We start from the raw sequence: 19815 nt of genomic DNA, 5'->3' as shown, positions 1-19815 counted from the left end.
TTGAGCCTAATTAATCCATGATTAGCCTATGTGATGCTACAGTAAACATTATTTAATTATGGATTAATTAGGCTTAAAAAAATTGTCTCGTGAATTAGCTTTCATTTATGTAATTAGTTTTATAAGTAGTCTATATTTAGTACTATAAATTAGTGTCTAAATATAGGGACTAAAGTTAAGTCCCTGGATCCAAACACCACCAAAGCCACATCTGCTTTATTTTTATTTTTTTAGCTCTGAAGACAAAGATAATTCCATTTATCGTCTAGCTGGTGTTATTGAGCACCATGGCCGCGGCAAAGATTCAGGGCACTTTGTTGCTTATGTGAGACCAAGTCCTCGGCAGCAGACCAATGGTTCTTCCTCATGGTTTTGTGCAAGTGATACCGACATCAGAGAAGTCTCTTTAGAAGAAGTTCTCAAGTGCGAGGCTTACCTTCTTTTCTACGAGAGGATGGAAGGCTGAGATGTCTGGAATCTATATCCACAAGCTGCTAATCAGAATAGCAATCAAACGGATTCTTTGGATGTCCAAATATCCAATTTTTGATTTGTTCGTACTCACGTTGGATCAAAATCAAGAAGAGTTTTGTTTCTTTCAGTTGTTCTTAAATAGCTGGTCTGATTTGTGCATATCCAATTCTCTCCTCTTTTTTTTTTGGATAAGTGAGGAATGCAGTAGGGTTTCATTTGGAAAAATATCAGCATAGTAGGACATATAGGCCTTGGTACAGTTTTGTAGGACGGTACTGTTATTTACGATTGCTTTGCAGTACCGGGGAAATTTTGGAACACATTGGAGTATTTGATTTGATACGTTGTGCTTTTCCTCAATGTTTTTGTTATGGCAAGCTACATTGTATGCAAGATGATTCAAATACACCTTGAACTTGAAGTATCAGTAACAGGAGCAGTGTTACCAAACCCGTTTAGAGTGGGGTTACCGCTACTCTATGGTTTGACGGTTACCGCGAAATATACCATGGCTTTAAAAATTGAAAATATTATCACACATGATAACCGCACGGTTTTATAAACCCTGAACATGATGGCATTAATTTTGCCTTCTTTTTTCCTTTCTTCATTACTCCAAAAAAAAAAAGCCTGTTTGTTGTCGGCCTTGTGGGCTTATGGATAAACCCATACCTAGATTGGGCCCATAACTCCATGAGTCAGAACGATATTGGCCCATTAGCCCACGATTAAAATAAGCAGGCTTTTTACTCACGAGGTCACGCATCCCGGCTGATTAACAGAAAGAAATAAGTCCACTTGCCATCCTCAACTTACGTCGAGTTTAATTGACATCCTTTATCCTCAATACGAGAAATCTTTTCCCCTAAACTATACATAACCATACAACTTGAGTCCTATAACAGTAGCAATACGCGCGTGGCCTGGCATCCCTGCTCATCGGGGCAGGAGCCAACCGCGTCGGCAGCCACCATGAGTTAAGACCGTAGCTAGACGGTGAGAATGGCCATTGCTTTCATCTGAGGAGTGGTGTGGATATGGGCATGATAAATGGCATCGTCACGGAGATGCCTCTCCTCCTCCATGGTGGTCGCCCTCCAGGACGGAGCAGGGCTCACGGGGCCACCTCCGCCTTGGAGTTTATGCCCATCTTCTTCGGCACCATAAGGAGCGGCGTGCCATAGTGGAGGAAGCTCGCTGGCCCCCTTGTCTCCCTCCTCTTCTCGAAAAAGCTCGTTGGCCACCTCCATCTCACTCGCATGAAGGCTAAGTGAGCTCAAGCTCGGACGAGCTTGCCGACCACCTCCCCCTAGCTATCCTGCCTCCGCCTTTCTCGCACGCAGGCCGCTTGAGCTCAAGCTTGGATAGGTTCGCTCGCCGCCTTCCTCACCGCCACCCCATAAACAAGCATGCGTGGTTTGGGGAAAAAAAAGAGGGTGAAGAAAGAAGTTGTGGCTGACATGTGAATCCAATGTTTTTTTTACTTCTTTTGCTGATTAGGATGCCAGTGCTCATTCTACCTAAATTAGACGGTTTTGCGAAAATGAAGGGTGGTGATTGGTGAAGATTCCTAGTATTTATAGGGATTTTAATTAAACTTGATGTAAAGAAGAGGGATGACAAGTGGACTTATTTCTAACAGAAATCGTCCAAGCCCACCATCCTCATCACCACCACCACCGCCGCCGCCGCCCTTCCGCTCTCGCCTCTCGCTTCCTCCTCCCTCCAACTCCAACTTCTCCTCGCCTCATCGCGACCTCTCCATCTCGCTCTCTGCTCGATTCCGAGCGGCTCCTCGCGTGCTCTGGGGTGAGTCTTCGCCCCCGCATTTCCTCCCCTGGTCCTGCTGCTCGTCGCCGAATGGTGGTTGGTTGGTTGATCGCGCATGTTGGGTTTTCTTGGCTCCCGAATCCGCCGCGGCGCTGTTCTTGGTGCTCTCCGGGATGTCCGGTTTCGCCCTGTATTGTTGGCGGGGTTCTCTCTGCATCTCTTCTTCGTTCGATTTCTTGGTCCATTCCTTGTCCGTAGTGTTCTTCCCGAAGTTCTTGATTGATGCGAGCTTGATGGCCCAAATGCTGTTTTTTTTTCTTTTGTTTCTCCTCATTTGCTTTCTTGGTTTCATGAGTCCATCCCCTAATCCGTACTGGTTCTTTGGATTTATGGATTTAAGCGAATTTTTTTAGTCCTGTGGTTCTTGCAATTGCAGGCCTGATGGACGAGAAAGCGAGGGCCGGGAAATCCCCACGCCTGAAGCGGCGCTCTTCTGGAAGCGATCCGTTGGAGGAAGCGGCGGGGTTAACCAGCGACAGTAGTAGTATTCGGCGGTGCCGGCACGTCTCGTGTGACCAGGCTACCATTGATCTGGGCATAGCACTGATCAAGGCCTCCATTGATGGCCCAGCGTGTGATTCTTTCAAGTGTGGCACCACTGAGGAGAGGGGAATCTTGGTTTGCTTGGATTGCGGTTCGAGTCTCTGCGCTCTACACGCGAGATGGCACGCCCGGATGAACCGGCATTGGGTTGCTTTGATGCACAAGAGACCCAATGTGGCGTATTGCTTCTCATGCGAAGACACCTATTTCATCAGCCGTGTGAGGTTTGGGGGGACGGCCGATGAGGATTTCTTCCCAATCAGTACCCCTAAGAAGGATGAGAAGGGAAATAAGGTTGACAATGAGGCAGGTGGTCATGCATCTGCGGCGACAGGGGCTGGTTCTGGAGGCGGCACAATGGCGGTGTTAACCAGCAATGTCAGTCCCCAGCGGTGCTGTCATGTGTATAAGAAGGGTGATGTTGCTCGGGTCATAAAAAGGATCATGTTAAGCGATATCGCCGCGGCGTGTAGTGATTCCATGTGTGATACCACTGGGAGGAGCCTGATCTTGGTGTGCTTGGGATGTGAAAACCCGTTCTGCAGTGGACATGCCGATGTGCATGCCAAGAGCACCAAGCACTGGAATTATTTGATTTACCAAAGCCCATATATAGTGTGCTGCTTTGTGTGTAAAGGCATCGTTTTCCTCGGTGGTCAGGATAAGGAGGAGATGCCAGTTGACAATGCAACAGCTGGTGATGCATCTGGGTCAGTTATTGAGCATGCCCATGCTATCAGAGGGATACCAAATCTTGGAAACACTTGTTACTTGAATTCATTGGTACAGTGCCTCCTTGCACTTGGAAGGCTGCGGGCAAGGATGTTAAGACCTGAAGATACAACGGGGAGGCTTGGTACAGTACTGAGATATCTCTTTCAGGATACGGACAGTGTGAATAACTCAGGAGGCCTGCTGAATCCAAGTGGCCTCTTGCGTAGAGTACGGATGTTTGTCCCAGAGTCTCAAGTCACTTCTATGCATGACAGCCATGAAGCGCTTTGCCGTTTGCGCACTAATTTGGATGAAGAGGAAAGGTTGATGAAGTATGGTGCTCTCAGTGTAGAGGCTCCTACCGTCATTGATTCCATTTTTGGCGGTCAGCTGTCTGTTACCAAGACATGCAAATGCTGCTCACTTAGTTCAGTTTCACATGGTATAGTATTCCATGATCTCTCAATGCCAATACCACCGAAGAAACCTCTAGCCAAACGTGTTGAACCACTATGGATCACTAAAGGTCGCAGATCTCAACGGAAGAGGAACACAGAAAAGACTCGTACAATTGCTGAAGACGGTGATTCTCAGAATGTCATGGTGAAAACATCAGAACCTTTGGGAGTTGGTAAGTTATGTGTTCATGTACCTAAATAAAGGAACAGAAGGGAATGTTGAACAGGCCTGCAAAAACGTGCATGGTGTCTCAGAAGTCAGAACGTAAAACTATGACCGAACACACCAAACTGTGATAGTACCACTATTATTTGTGATTTTTTGCTCCAGACAAGAAAAAGGGCATTTTGTAGAATGGCACTGTTTTACTAGATAAATGAAGAAACATGTTCAAGGACTTGATTATACATGGACTGCAGAAATACCAGAACTTTCAGGACGTCTACATTAGACAAGCAGGATGTTTCAGCAAATTTAGCATGGCAATGTTTTTCGTTACAGTGTAGCAGTTATTGGCACTGGGAAGATAGCTAAGGGAGTTGAGTCCTCCTTGTATAATAAATATTGCTCCAATTTGTTGGTTAACTTAAGTACGTGCGGAGATCGTTGAAAAAAAAAGAAGCTTCAAATAATCAAAAGGAAGTTTGCTGGTTTCATGAAGCAGCTGATGAGGACAAAACTAAAATTTTATTTGCTTCATTCTACAGATTCTACTAAAGTGGAACAGATCTCACAAAGCAAGGATGCTGTACAAGGCCCTTTGCAGATTCAGAAGGATAAGGTCCAAGGAAAGGCTGTTGATTTCCTTCCTCAAAACGTGTTGTCGGATGCCAAAGTTGAGGGAATGGATGCAACACGAGCAGATTCCCACATTCCAGAATATCTTGCTCCAGCTCCAACCTTTTCTCCACTAAGGGAAGATGATGCACGGGTAGCATTAGGTATTGATGTGGAGAAAAATGGCAGTGCTGTTCGGCCAGAAGTTAGTACTGAGGCCAAGGTGACCACTTCCTCAGCAAAAGTTACTGCAAAAGACAAGGGGAAAACTCGGAGCAGCAATATTATTTGTAACAAGGCACAGGATATAAACTCTCTTGCGTCGATTGAGGAGTGCTTGGAACTGCATTTTGAAGCAGAGACGGTAGAACTGACCTGTGAGAACTGCTCCAAGTTTGCTCAGAAGCTGAATAAAAGTGTAATTCAAACACGTCTTAGCCTGCTGCCACCTGTACTAGTCATTCATCTGAAAAGATCATTGTTGCAGTCTGATAAGGTGAAAGGACATGTGAGCTTTAAGGAAATCCTTGATGTGGGACTGTTCATGGACCCCAGGTACTGATTACTGCATTTATTTCTTTTTTCGACAAAAAATGTAACCGTTCTAATGATTCTCTGCCAGTTTAAATAAGTTTCTAATTTGTAGTAAGCTAATAAATATTATTTTTCCTAATTTGTTCGTTTTGCTTTAAGAATACATCTCTCCTGCAATAGGTTGCTTTTGGGTGACATATTTTTCATGCTTTCTTTCTATGAGTATGTGGAATTGTGGATTATTTGTACTGTGCATTTCAGTGTGTCATCTAGATGCCTCGTGTAACATTAACCATAACTAAATAAGACATGGATTGCTTGTTGACGGTTTTGTGGCCCCCCTTGCTAGTAATTTTCAACAGTAAGCTGTTTTCCTGCGAAATGAAAACAAGGTGACAATGTAAATGTTTCAACTGTATTTGGGGAATTATGTGCGATTTGGATTTTAGAGTAATTTGAATTTATGTTATTTTAAGGACCCAATTTTGATTGCTCTCTACTCTCTTGTTCTTTCCTATCCTTTAGAGTCAGGTTATACATCCTCAGAGTAACTCTAGGCTTGTTGATAATATCCATCATGTTGGCCAAAGTAAATTCACTGTAGCAGAGTATCGTTCACTGTTCTTTAGATCCTTGTCTTTTAAAATAACAGCCTACATAAAAAAACCATCCACAATGGTTTCTCGCTAACACTATATTCATTTACAAAGATATTTTAGCCAAGAAAGACGTGCTGTTGTTTACATTAAAAAAGTCTTACGCCTGGTCTGATTTTCCCCCCTCTAATTTTCAGCTCAGTGGACAAAGATAATTCAATTTATCGTCTAGCTGGTGTTATTGAGCACCATGGCCACGGCAAAGATTCAGGGCACTTTGTTGCTTATGTGAGACAAAGTCGTCCGCAGCAGACCAATGGCTCTTCCTCATGGTTTTGGGCAAGTGACACCGACATCAGAGAAGTCCCTTTAGAAGAAGTTCTCAAGTGCGAGGCTTACCTTCTTTTCTATGAGAGGATGGAAGGCTGAGATGTGTGGAATTCTATATCTACCAGCTGCTAATTAGAATAGCAATCACACAGGATTCTTTGGATGGCCAAGAATCCAGTTCAAATTTGTACATACTGACTGTTGGCTTGCGATCAAGATGATTTCTGTTGCTTTGGCTGAGTCATTGCAGGACTTCAATTTGGCCGCAACATATACGTTCCAGATTTCGGTTGTTCTTTGACTAGCTGATCTAGTTACAGGCATTCTTATCTTCCTTTTTGTCCGAGAAGAATGCATTAGGCCTTTGGTACAGTTTTGTCGGATTGTACTGTTGTTAGCAATTTCTGTACAGTACTATGGAAAATTTGTAACATATCATTTGATTTGTTGAGCTACACTGTATGCATGGTGATTCAGATACTCGTTGAAGTAGCAATAACAAGAGCATTCTTTCTTTCTTCCATTGCTTTCTGGAATCTGGATGAACATGACATAACATGCCAACATGGGAGGGTGAGAACATGCTGTTCCAATGGTCACCGTTGATTCTGAGATATCGTGCGTTCTGTTTAGCATCACCGTTCTCCCAAAGGAATAATGAGGGGAGGATTATTTTTCTTTTCATTTTTAATTACATGGAGGCATGTGGAAAGTGCAAACACACCACCACTGACGCATACCACACCACACACTTTATTTTTCTACAGATCAAAAAATCAGACTAGATATGAAAAACATATAAAAAAAAAGAATAAGTTTTACAGAATGAGACAACACTCGGCGTGAGTTTGTTTCTTCGTATTCCTGACCTCTACTTACTCCTTTTCCATGCGCACGCTTCCTAAACTGCTAAACGGTATGTTTTTTGCAAAAAAATTCTGTAAAAAAATTATTTAAAAAAAATCATACTAATCTATTTCTAAAGTATTTTTAATAATAATAATTTTTAAAAATATTTTTAATAATATTAATTAATTAATCATAGAAGGTTTCCAATCCTAGCAATTAAACACAGCCTCAATATCGTTACGGCAGTAGAGCAAGACGAAAGCCCATCTCATCGTTGGGCCCGGCCCATCATGCCGCGAGGCCAGGACGACCTCGGCCCATTAGGCCCACGATCGATGAATAAAACGCAGGGCTCACGCGGTCACGAATCCCGGAGGTGATTAACACAAACCGGCCAAAAAGCCCAACGCGCCGCACGCCACCGCCACCCTCTTCTTCCTCCTCTCGCTCTCTCCCTCCTCCGTCTCCGCCTTCTCCTCCAAGCTTCCTCGCGAGCCCTCGTCGCCGGATTCCCCAGCTCGAGCGCGCGCCGGGGTTCGAGATTCCGAGCACGCGCGCGGTGCTCCGGTGAGTTCTCGCACCCGCATTTCCTCCCCCCCTCTCTCTGTGATGCTTTGCTGCTCGTCGCCGACGCGGGGGGTTTGATTTGATCGCGCGCTTTTGGGTGGGGGTTTATTGGTTCGCGAATCCGCGGCGGGGCGCGGGTGGTTGCTGGTCGTCCTCGCCGGAATGGTTCGATTATTGGTGGAGTTCTCTCTGGTTTCTCCGATTATTTCGGTTTCTAGTCCCTAGAATCTCCTCGCGTTGTTCTTCCCTTGCTTAATTAATGGCCCAAATGCTGCTCGCCCCTTGCTCTCCTATGGTGGAGTTCTCTCGGAATTTTTTTCCCGATTTCTTTCGGTTTTTTCTTGGTTTGGTTGCTCCTCGCTCTGTTATTGGTTGCTCCTCGCGGTCTCCTTTTTTGGTGAACTCATGCGGCGTGCTTTGAGGTTTATGGATTTTTCCCTAATTCGTTCTGGTTTTCTTCGGGGTTTATTGATTCACGCGAGAATTTTTGGCTTGTGATTGTTGCAATTGCAGACGTGATGGACGACGAGAAGAGGCCGAGGGTGGGGGATACTGCCGAGAGCCCGCGGAAATCCCCGCGCCTGGTGCACCGAATTCCGACGACGACAGATCAGGCCGAATCTGGAGTCGGTCTCAAGTCCTTGCTTGGGTTGATCAAAAACAATCCGAGCAAGGAGCTCGATGACCCAAATGCTGCCTCTCTCGGTGAACTTCTATGATCTTGTTCTCCTCCTCCTCCTCCTCCTCCTATTTTCGCTTTCTTCAGTTCTTGGTTCATGTTCTCATCCCTAGTCCTTACCGATTATTTGGGGTTTCTGGATTCACGCGAGTTTTTTTGGCTTTTGATTCTTGCGATTTCAGGCGTGATAGACGTGGAGAAGAAGGCAGCAAGGCCAGGGGATACTGCGGCAACGGCGCTGGATGTGAACGATTGGTGGGAGAAAGTCGTGGCGTTACAATGGATGGCATCGGTCGGCGGCGACTGCCGTGCTCGGCGGTGCCGGCACGTCTTGTATGGGGAGGATGACATTAATTTGGCCATAGCACTGATCAAGACCTGCGATGACACCCCAATGTGTAATGCTGACAATTGTGACAATACTGAGGGGAGGGAAATCTCGGTGTGCTTGGATTGCGAATCGCGTTTCTGCACTACACACGGGAAATGGCACGCCTCGATCAACAAGCATTGGGTTGCTTTGGTGTACAAAAAGCCACATGTGGCGTATTGCTTCGCGTGTGAAGAGTGCTATTTCATCAGAACTGAGCATTTTGGGGTGGTAATGGACAACGAGGATGACTATTTCATCAGTTTACGTGAGGAGGATGAGAAGGGAATGAGAGTTGACAATGTGGCAGGTGATCATGCATCTGGGTCAGTTATTGGGCATGCCTGTCCTATTAAAGGGATACCGAATCTTGGAAATACATGCTACTTGAATTCATTGCTGCAGTGCCTCCTTGTGCTTGGAAGACTGCGGGCAGGGATATTAGGACTAGATGCTCCATTGGGGCTCCTTGGTAGCTCACTGCGATCTCTCTTTGATGATGCAGACAGTGTAAATAATGCAGGAGGCCTGCTGGACCCAGAGAAGCTCTTGTCTTGTGTACGCATGCTGAACCCAGAGTTTAAAGGCAATGGTATGCATGATAGCCAGGAAGCACTTTGCATTTTGCGCACTGGTTTGGACAAGGAGGAGAGGGCAATGAAGCTGTCTAACATGCAAGCCGGTGCTCCCAGTGCAGTGGCTCCTACAGTTATTGATTCCATTTTTGGCGGTCAGCTGTCTGTTACCAGTTCATGCAAACATTGCTCAGTTAGATCACTTTCCCATGATGTATTCCATGATCTCTCAGTGCCACTACCACAGGAGTCTCCAGCCAAAAGTGATGAATTATCACCATGGACTAAAGGTCGCAGATCTCCACGGAAGATTCGTATCAACCTGCTTTCAGCAATAGACAAACACAAAAGTGACAATGAAAAGACTCAGAGTCCTGCTTCAGAATTGGAAGATGTGTTCTTGGTGAAAAGATCAAAGCCTTTAAAAGTTGGTAAGCTTATATGCTTGTGTGCTTAATTAAAGGAAGGGAAAACAATGTTGAACAATCCTACAAATGTGCATGCTGTCTCAGAAGTCAGAACATAGAACTTTTCATGAATAAGCACAGCAACCTTTGATAGTACCAGTATTGTTTGTTAGTTTTTGCTCAAGATAGGAAAAAAGGGCATTTTCTGGAACGGCGCTGTCGTACTAGCTACATGAAGAAAAATGTTTAAAGACTTGATTCATACATGGACTGCACAACAGGATGTTTACATTAGCAGGATGTTTCGGCAGTTTTAACATGGCATAGATTTTTGTTACAAGTGTGGGAATAATTATCACCAAGGGGAGATAGCTCGGGGTTTTGAGTCCTTGTTTTCGTATAATAATTTTTTTTCTCCAAATTGTTGGTTAACTTGAGTACATGTGGAGATCTTTGAAGAAAAGAAGCTTCAAATAATCAAATGTAGAGGATAAAGGTTCTCAAACCATGTAGAGAATGAAGATTGCTGGTTTCAGGAAGTAGCTGTTGAGGACAAAACTAAAAACTTATATGCTTGATTCTGCAGATTCTACCAAAGTGGAACAGATATCTCATAGCATGGATGCAGGTGGTCCTTTGCAGACTAGAAAGGATAAGGTCCAAGGAAAGGTTGTTGATGTCCTTCCCCGCATTCCAGAAGATCCTGCTTCACCATCATTTGTTTCTCCACTAAGCGAAGAGAAAAATGACACTGCTGTTCAACCAGAGGTTAGTACAGAAGCCAAGATGACCGCTTCCTCAGCAAAAGTTACTACAAAAGACAAGGGGAAAACTCAGATTAGCGATGTTGTTTATGACAAGGCACATGATATCAACTCTCTTGCATCGATTGAGAAATGCTTGGAATTGTATCTTGAAACAGAGATAGAATGGACCTGTGAGAACTGCTCCAAAGTTCTTAAGAAGCCAGGCATCATGTCAAGTACTAAGGAGGACACAACAGCTGGAGACCAGAGTGAACAGTTAGAGAAGAGTGCACACCAAGTGGAAGAAAACCAAAATGAGCAGAAAGATAAGAATGAATGTCCCATTCAAACACGTCTTATTCGCAAGTTGCCACCTGTATTGACCATTCATCTGATGAGATATTTGGAGGATTTAACGAAGGTGATAGGACATGTGAGCTTTAAGGAAATCCTTGATGTGGGGCAGTTCATGGATCCCAGGTAGTGACAAGTGACAACCGCATCTGTTTTTTTCCGAAAACATATGACTGATGATGTTTATTAGATTTCTGTTTGTTCTATGCCCGTGTAATTAAGTTTCTTATTTGTAGTAAGCTGATAAATGTTATTTTTCTCAATTTGTTCCCATTTGTTTTACACTTCTCCCCTAAAAGGATGCTTTCAGATGACACTAGCATTGCAGGTCAAAGTAATTTAGTCCATTTCTCATGTTTTCTTGCTATGAGTATGTGGATTATTGTATGGTGTGTCAAGTTGTAATCTAGATTCTAGATGTCTCCTGTAAAATTAACCATAGTTAAATAAGAAATGGTGTGCTTCTTGATGGCTGTCTAGCTCCCTTTGCAAGTAAATTTCAATTGTTACGCTGATATTATGAAATGATTACAACGAAACAAGGTGACAACGTGAATGATTCTGCTACATTTGGGGAATTTAATTGTGATTTGGGTAATCAAATAATTTGAATTTTGGGTGATTTTAACATCCCGATCTGATTGTACTCTCTTGCTCTTGCCTACCCTTTACAGTCAGATCAGATCATACATCCTTAGATTAACTCTAGGCTAGAAGCTTTTAGCTCTTTTTCTTTAGGGGTGTGCCTTCAAATGGCTAACCTGGAAACCTTTTTATTTTGTTAGAAGTCCGGGCTGTTCGATATAGTTCTGTTCTTGTTTTAGTATTTTAGTGTATGATGGATATAAACAAACCTAACATTTTCCATTGGATTGTTGAAATTATGACTGTTTATTTGTTGATTTTCATAACATCATGGTTATTCGCTTAAGATGATTTAGACCAGTCTTTTTAACTGACAGATACCTCGCTAACAATATTCAGTTACAAGGACAGGCGTTCTGTTATTTACATCGAGCTATAATGAGTTAAAAGCCTTAGATCTGCTCTGATCATCTTTATTTTCTCTAATCTTCAGCTCTGAGGACAGAGACAATTCCCGCTATCGTCTAGTTGGTTTTGTTGAGCACCTGGGCCCTAGCATGTATGCAGGGCATTATGTTGCTTATGTGAGACCAAGTCCTCCGCAGCAGACCAATGGCTCTTCCTCATGGTTTCGTGCAAGTGATACCGATATCACAGAAGTCTCTTTAGAAGAAGTTCTCAAGCGCGAGGCTTACCTTCTTTTCTATGAGAGGATTGAAGGCTAAGGTGTCTGGAATCCTGTATCCACCAGCTGCTAATCAGAATAGCAATCACAAAGGAAGCAGATGTTTTCAGATTATCAAGCATTATTTGGGCACGAAGGATTCAATTTTAATCAGTGTACATACTGTACTGACGTAGGCTCGTGATCAAGTTGAATTTCGTTGCTTTTGTCTGAGTCATTGCATGAGCGCAACACGTACATACCAGTTGAGAGATTTGGGTTGTTCTTGAACAACTGATTATTTCCACTTCTCTTTTGTCCATGAGGACGATATTAGGAATTCATTTGAAAAGAAAACATCAAAGTTGGACATTTTGCATTAGAGGATTGAGCAAGATGAATATATAGGCACTGGTACAATTTTGTCGGATGTTACTGTTACTTGTAGTTACTTTACAGTACTGTAAAATCAGGAACACATTTTCTTTTATACCTTGAGCTTTGCCTCAATATTTTTGTGATGGCAAGATACATTGTATGCAAGATGATTCAGATACAATCATATACCTTGAGAAGTAGTAGAGATAACAAGAGCAATTCTTTGGACCTATCTTTTCTGAACGGATACAATGTTTTTTTTTGAAAGGAAAGAATGGATACAATGTGACATGCAATTAGAGTATGAGACCCTACTGCTCCGCTGATGTCTTGATGATGAGATGGACATTTGCTTTGTTTGCATCACTGCTGTTCTTCTGAAGCAATCAAGAGGAGGATTTGTTTTTAACTAACTCTCTTGGAGGTGTCAATTTATAGCGTTGGTGTTGCCCAAGTGTTGTGCAATCGAGTTGGCCTGACATCACGAATGAAAAAACTGAACCTCATTTGGAAAAGAAAAGCATAAAAAGGAGAACATGGAATTCTGGAAAGAGGGTTCTTTTAAGTAAATTTAAGATAACTTAAAGTTGCATAATCCAACCTTAGTATAACTTGTGGCATGCAACCCTGAATTTCTGATATTATAGTCCCAGGATTCCAGAAAATCCACACCCATATAATCCAGATAATATATTTAATTAAATTTTCATGCCATAAGGTGTCTACAGAATTTTAAATTATTTGTTTTTTAAAAATTCAGATGATTGGGTTAACTCTCTATTACTTTGAAATATTATTTCACATATCATAAACTCTGCGGTTATATGCCATGAGTATATACATGCTTTCTATTAAAAAGATACTACTTCTGTTCCAAAATTATGTTATTTCTAGCATAGTAGTTTTTCTAAAAATGAAGCTATTTATCTACCCACCTGTCATCATCTCTACCAATCACACACATTATCCACTAATTTTCTCATCTACTTTCTCTACTTAACTAATCACAACTTTCCTTCATTATTTTCACCTACTTTTTTAATATCCGTGGTCAAACCATTTTAGGACGAAGGTAGTATACGTGGCATTTCGAAATTTACTTTCATTTTTCACAGGAGGAAATATATACTTTCCATGGGCTCCGTTGAACTCACGACGGCCACCTAGGCCCATTTAGCCCAATATACACCCACCCGAGCGCCGCCGTCCCCGACCAGCGACGCCGCCTTCGCCGCTCTCCCCCCCTCCTCTCCTCCTCCAACTTCTCGCCGTCGCCGTCGCGGACGCCTCACCCCGCGGCGCTAGTCGACTCCGGGTCCTCCTCGCTTCTTCCGGTAAGTTTCCTCCCACATTTCCACACACCCCCTAAACCCCGCTGTTCGTCGCCGATGGGCGGTTTGATCGGTGGGTGTTGGTGTTTTTTTTTTCTATTTTTTTTTGGTGTGCGGATTCGCCGCGGCGCTGTTCATGTTCGATTTCCGATCCTGTTGGTGGATTCTCACTTTTTTTTTTGGTTATGTTGATTGATCTCGCTAATCTGTAGGGTTTGAATTGGGGTTTAAGACGCGATGGAAGAGGGGAAGAGGGCAAGGGCGGCGGATACTGCCGGGAGCCCGTGGAAATCCCCGCGCCTGGAGCCGCCGGCTGCGTCGGCGTCGGCGGCGGCGGACGATTCTGAGTGGTTCCAGGCGATGTTGCTGGAGGCCAGCGGCACCGGCGTTGAGCGGTGCGAGCACTTCATGTCTGACCAGGATCACGTCGATTACATCGTGTCGGGGCTCAGGTTCTCCGAGGACGTCCCGGTGTGCGGTGATTACACCTGCGACGTCACCGCGGCGAACGATATCATGGTGTGCTTGGAATGCGAGTTGCGCCTCTGCGCCAACCACGCCTGTATCCACGCCATGCACGAAGAAGAGCATTCGATTGCTTTGTACTATGAGAGATTGAATCGGGTGTACTGCTTCAAGTGTGAAGAAGCCTATGACATCGGTGTTAAGGATGATGATGGGGGGATGGCTGACAACAATGGGGTGCCGCGCGAAGAGAGCCCAGCGAAATCAGCGTTAAGGATGATGATGGGGGAAAGCCTACGACAGAGGTCACATGTGTCTGGGTTAGCTGATGGGCATGCCCATGCTATCAAAGGGATACTGAATCTTGGAAACACCTGCTACTTTAATTCATTGGTGCAGTGCCTCCTTGTGCTTGGAAAGCTGCGGGCAAGGATGTTAGGACCGGACACTCCACTGGGGACCCTTGGTACAATACTGTACGATCTTTTTGATCAGACATACGGTGTGAACAATACAGGAGGCCTGCTGGACATGACTTGGCTCTTGGCTTATGTACGCAAGTCGGACTCACGGTTCGTAGGAGCTTTTATGCAAGATAACCATGAATTGCTTTGCTGTTTGCGAAAAAAATTGGATGAGGAGGACAGGGGGACGAATCCTCCTAACATGCAAGATGATGCAGTGACTCCTACAGTTATTGATTCCATTTTTGGTGGTCAGCTGTCTTCTCACATATCGTGTAAATGTTGCTCATTTAGTTCAGTTTCACATGTTGCATTCCATGATCTCTCGGTGCCCCTTCCACCAACTCAATCCAAAAGTATTGCATCTCCACCGAGGACTAAAGGATATAAATCTCAACAGAAGATCCATGCTGAACTAGAAGTTGACAAGCGTAACCCAGAAAAGATTCATACTATTGCTGAAGACAGTGATTCTCAAAGTCCTTCAGAATTGGAAGATGTGGTATTGGTGAAAACTTCTGAGCCTTTGAAAGTTGGTAAGTTTATGTGCTCCTGTGCCTAATGAAAGGAAAGGAAAACAATGTTCAACATTCCTGCAACATTTTTTTTTAACAGTGCCTGCAACATGTTGGGTGTCTCAGAACATGGAATTTTTCTTGAGTGAATGCAGAAAACTCTGATATTACCACAATTATTTGTTAGTTTTTGCTCAATATAAGAAAAAGGGCATTTTTCGGAAAGAGTTAATGGCTTGACTGTTAAATATACTACAGAAATATTAGAACCTGCAGGATGTTTCTGCAATTATAGCATGTCATAGCTGTATGTTACAGTGCAGTAGTTATTCTTGCCACTGGAAGATAGCTCTAGGTGTTTGAGTTCTCCTTGTCTTCATATAATAAATTTTGCTCCAAATTGTTGGTTAACTTAAAGTACACAGAAATCCTTGAAGAAAAGAAATTTCAAATAATCAAATATAGAGGATAAAGACTGTATTTCAGACCATGTAGAGAATGATGGTTGCTGATTTCATGAAGATACTGATGAGGACAAAAAAAATTATATGCTTGATTCTGCAGATTCTACTAAAGTTGAACAGATCTTTCATAGCAAGGATGCTGTATGTCGCCCTTTGCAGACTCAGAAGGATAAAGTCCAAGGGGAGACTGTTGATTTCCTTCCTCAAAACATGTTACCTGATGTCAAAGTTGAGGAAATGGATTTGACAAAAACAGATGCCCATGTTCCAGAAGATATAGGGCCTCCACTAAGGAAAGAGAATGCATGGATAGAATCAGGAAGTGATGTAGGGAAAAATGTCAGTGCTGTTCTTGATGATGTGTTCAGTGAGCCAGAAGTTAGTTCAGAAGCCAAGACTGACACTTTCTCAGTAGAAGTTAGGAAAAGTCGGAGTAGTGACATTTCTTGCGATAACGCGCAGGGTATCAACTCTCTTGCATCAATAAACAAGTATTTGGAATTGCATTTTGAAGCAGAGATGGTAGAATGGACTTGTGAGAGTTGCTCCAAGGTTGCTCAGAAGCCAGGCATCAATCTAGGTAAATACAGTAATCCTATGATGTCAAGTACCAATGAGGACATAACAGTTGATGGAGACCAGAGTGAACTGTCAGAGAAGATAACATGCCGAAGCGAGCAATCCAACGGAAGACCTGAATGCCATGAAGGTGTTCAAGAAGCTGAACCTAGTTGCATTCCAGCTGAGAAACAGGCCAACCGGTTGAGCGGCCAGGATCAAAATGCCAGCATACTAAGTGAGGAAAGGGGGGAGCAAGTAAAGCTTCATCATGGTGCACACCAAGTGGAAGAAAACCAAAATGAGCAGAAAGATTGGAATAAAGGTGGAATTAAAAAACATTTTATTAGCAAGCTGCCACCTGTATTAGTCATTCATCTGATGAGATCTTTGTTGGGACCTCATAAGGTGATAGGACATGTGAGATTTAAGGAGATCCTTGATATGGGTCTGTTTATGGACCCCAGGTACCGTCGTACCGATACCTCATCTCTGTTTTTTTTTTTTTTTTTTTGAAAATATATTGGCATTGGCGTTCAACAACTTCTAATTGTGTTAAGCCAATTTAAATATCTATCTTATTGGCAGTAAGCCAATTAATATTTTTTTTATTAATTTGTTCCTACTTTAAGAATACACCTCTAGCACAAAGTGATGCTTTTAGATGACACCAGCATTTCATATCAATGAGTAATTTATGTTTCCTTGTTCTGCTGTTATGAGCATGTGGATTGTTGTACTGTGTGTGCAATGCTTTTTATTTGTCCAATTCAACCTGTAAAGCTCTAAATTGAGCAATCTCCTGTTCCACGCAAAAAATGAATTGACACCAGAGTACCAGACTGCTGTATTTTCCTGGTATAACCAGTTCGTTTTGTGTAGCATAAAGGTTGTTTAGGACATGGGATAGCACTGCTCTTGTTTCTTGCTGACAGACCAACATGGATTAATGATAAAACCAATGTTTTAATTGTCATGGGAGCATTTGGTATGGAATAGCTCATTAAGTAGGCAATGAGACAATTTGGACTATGACAAATTGGCAGTAAAGTGAATAGACATTCTTAAGCTGCAGCAGATCAATGAACCCCCTCCCACATGGGATTTACTGAACATTATTAACCCATTTAGGATTTTTCCCTAGGTGCACCTGTGAATGGCTGTCTGGCACCCTTGCTAGTAAAATTTTGAATGGCTGTCTGGCACCCTTGCTAGTAAAATTTCAATGGTTATGCTCTTATTATGTGAAATGTGAAAAAAGAAAACAAGGTGATAATGTGAATGATTCAACTGTAGTGGGGAGTCAAGTGCGATTTGATTTTAACAGCATGGTTTGACTGTACTCTGCTTTCTTGCTCATCCTACCTTTAGAGTTTAGAGTCATCTATTGTACACCCTTAGAGTAACTCTAGGTGTGTTTATATGATATCACACTCATTTTCCTACCTAAATCAACCCACTGTAACAGAGTATCATTGACTACACTGGATTTTTTCAATCACAATCTAATTAAAATCCAATTTATAATATCTAGGAACTTCTATTCTTTCCTTTTCTTTTGTCGGTGTGTGCCCTCAAATAACTAACCAGGCAGCACTTTTATTTGTTAAAAAACTGAATTGTTTGAAATACTTTTTGTTTCAGTATTTTTAGTGTATGGTGGACTCGTAAACCTAATACCTGTTTAAATTATCAGTGTGTCTTATTTGTTGATTATTTTTGTAACATTACATGGTTATTCACTTAAGATGATCTATACTAGTAGTATTTTGTATAATAGAATAATTATTAACAATATTCAATACAAGGATATTAACACAAGAAAGATGTTTGCTGTTTACATGTAGCTATAATGAGTTAAAATCTGCTTTTCATCGTTTTTTATTTTTTCTAATCTTTCAGTTCAGAAGACAAAGATAATCTCAGCTATCGTCTAGTTGGAGTTGTTGAGCACCGCGGCCTTGGCAACGATGCAGGGCACTTCCTTGCTTATGTGAGAGCAAGTCCTCGGCAGGAGACCAGTGGCTCCTCCTCATGGTTTCGTGCAAGTGATGACAGCATCAGAGAAGTCTCTTTAGAAGAAGTTCTCAAGTGCGAGGCTTATCTTCTTTTCTATGAGAGGATGGAAAACTGAGATGTCCAGAATTCAACTAATCAGAATAGCAATCACAAAGGAAGCAGGTGTGCCAGATTGTCAAGCGTTCTTTGGACGACCAAGAATCCAATTCTAATCAGGTTAATTTGGCTGAGTCATTTCAGGGCTTCAATTTGATCGCGACATGGGCATGCTAAGGGATTTCAGTTGTTCTTGACCATCTGATCTGCTTACATGCATGCATATCCATCCTTTTTATGTTATGAATGCGTTAGGATTCCATTTGAAAACAGAAATTAGTATAGTTGGACATATAGCGTTAGAGAATTGAACAAGGTTACTATATAGTTACTATATAGGCACAGGTAACAGTTACACCCCTGGTACAGTTTTTGTGGATGTTGCTGTTATTTGCAATTACTTTACAGTACTATAGAGATATGGAACATTTACTTTGAAATTTGCCTCAATATTTTTGTGATGGCAAGATACATCATATGCAAGATGATACAAACTTGAACCTTGAAATAGCAATAACAAGTGCACTTTTTTTTTCTTTCTTCCCTTGTTTCCTAGATGGACATTATGTAACACCTAATGATCTCCAATTCTCCATTGATGATGAGAGACATGTGCTGTGTTAGCAAAAAATATTTTCTCCCTAACAGGCCCCATCATGGGTAGAGGAAAGAACAAAAAAAAGGGTCCATTTTATATGTTCCATTCATATTTCTCAATCGCAAAATCAGATATCAATTGTCGTTAAACTGTCAAAACTAGTATAAGTCTAAACCAGTGTAAGTCAAGTTGCAAAATCACGATGTGGCCCGATTTAATTCTGCCTGGGATGCTAGAGATAGAGTAGAGGAAACGGATCATGATGCTAGGGGAAGGGGAGACAAGGAGCTCGAGCTAACGTGGCTGCTTAAGCCAATCGCTATTCATCTGCATGCACCAAGGGTAGAGGAGGAAGAGATGTTAATGACATATTGGTCCACTATTTTCTTTCTAATTGTATTCATCCAATAGACGTCACGTAGGAGATGACAACCGGTTCAATACACCATGTGGGTGTCACGTTAATCATCAAAAAGCACCATCCGAAACTATCTATGGACTTTTAAGGGTGTGTTTGGTTGTCGGCCATACTTTGCCACAACTAGGCAAGTTATAGTAGTTACAAAAGTGTGGTGAATAAATTGCTAGCCACAGAGTGTGGTAAAATTGGTAAGAAAATTAAGTCTATGACATATGGGACATGCTATTGAAAAAGTGTGGCGAGTCACAACTGTGACTGAACTAAACACATATCTAACGAACTGTGGCAATAAAAAATGTAGTGTGGCAAAATGTGGCCATAAACCTAACACCCCTGCATCAGCTTTAAAAGTTAAAGATGCTGGTTCTGTGGTTGAATTATCGGTGGGGAGAAGGCCCAGTTGATGCTACTTGTCGTCTCCTTTAATTTGCTATAGTCCAGTAGTACATCCTA

At 42.5% G+C, this 19815-nt stretch overlaps 3 protein-coding genes across 3 annotated transcripts; all 3 read left to right on the top strand.

The window, feature by feature from the left end:
- The first annotated feature begins 2196 nt into the window (after positions 1 to 2196).
- On the top strand, positions 2197 to 6772 carry LOC127781861 (ubiquitin carboxyl-terminal hydrolase 2-like). The gene is made up of 4 exons (XM_052308926.1): positions 2197 to 4192; positions 4728 to 4839; positions 4936 to 5352; positions 6125 to 6772. The coding sequence occupies exons 1-4, from the start codon at positions 2686 to 2688 to the stop codon at positions 6354 to 6356; spliced, it is 2268 nt and encodes a 755-aa protein (XP_052164886.1). The 5' UTR covers positions 2197 to 2685; the 3' UTR covers positions 6357 to 6772.
- Positions 6773 to 7499: 727 nt separating this feature from the next.
- On the top strand, positions 7500 to 12653 carry LOC127781860 (ubiquitin carboxyl-terminal hydrolase 1-like). The gene is made up of 5 exons (XM_052308925.1): positions 7500 to 7673; positions 8187 to 8378; positions 8535 to 9728; positions 10291 to 10930; positions 11883 to 12653. The coding sequence occupies exons 2-5, from the start codon at positions 8192 to 8194 to the stop codon at positions 12112 to 12114; spliced, it is 2253 nt and encodes a 750-aa protein (XP_052164885.1). The 5' UTR covers positions 7500 to 7673; positions 8187 to 8191; the 3' UTR covers positions 12115 to 12653.
- Positions 12654 to 13657: 1004 nt separating this feature from the next.
- On the top strand, positions 13658 to 18868 carry LOC127781845 (ubiquitin carboxyl-terminal hydrolase 2-like). The gene is made up of 4 exons (XM_052308908.1): positions 13658 to 13765; positions 13975 to 15227; positions 15771 to 16695; positions 18131 to 18868. The coding sequence occupies exons 2-4, from the start codon at positions 14000 to 14002 to the stop codon at positions 18360 to 18362; spliced, it is 2385 nt and encodes a 794-aa protein (XP_052164868.1). The 5' UTR covers positions 13658 to 13765; positions 13975 to 13999; the 3' UTR covers positions 18363 to 18868.
- Positions 18869 to 19815: the final 947 nt, after the last annotated feature.

The sequence above is a fragment of the Oryza glaberrima genome, chromosome 8 (genome assembly GCF_000147395.1).
Source record: "Oryza glaberrima chromosome 8, OglaRS2, whole genome shotgun sequence".
Classification (NCBI taxonomy): Eukaryota; Viridiplantae; Streptophyta; class Magnoliopsida; order Poales; family Poaceae; genus Oryza; species Oryza glaberrima.
Note: the sequence above shows the minus strand (reverse complement) of the source record. Positions and strands in the feature narration are given on the sequence as shown.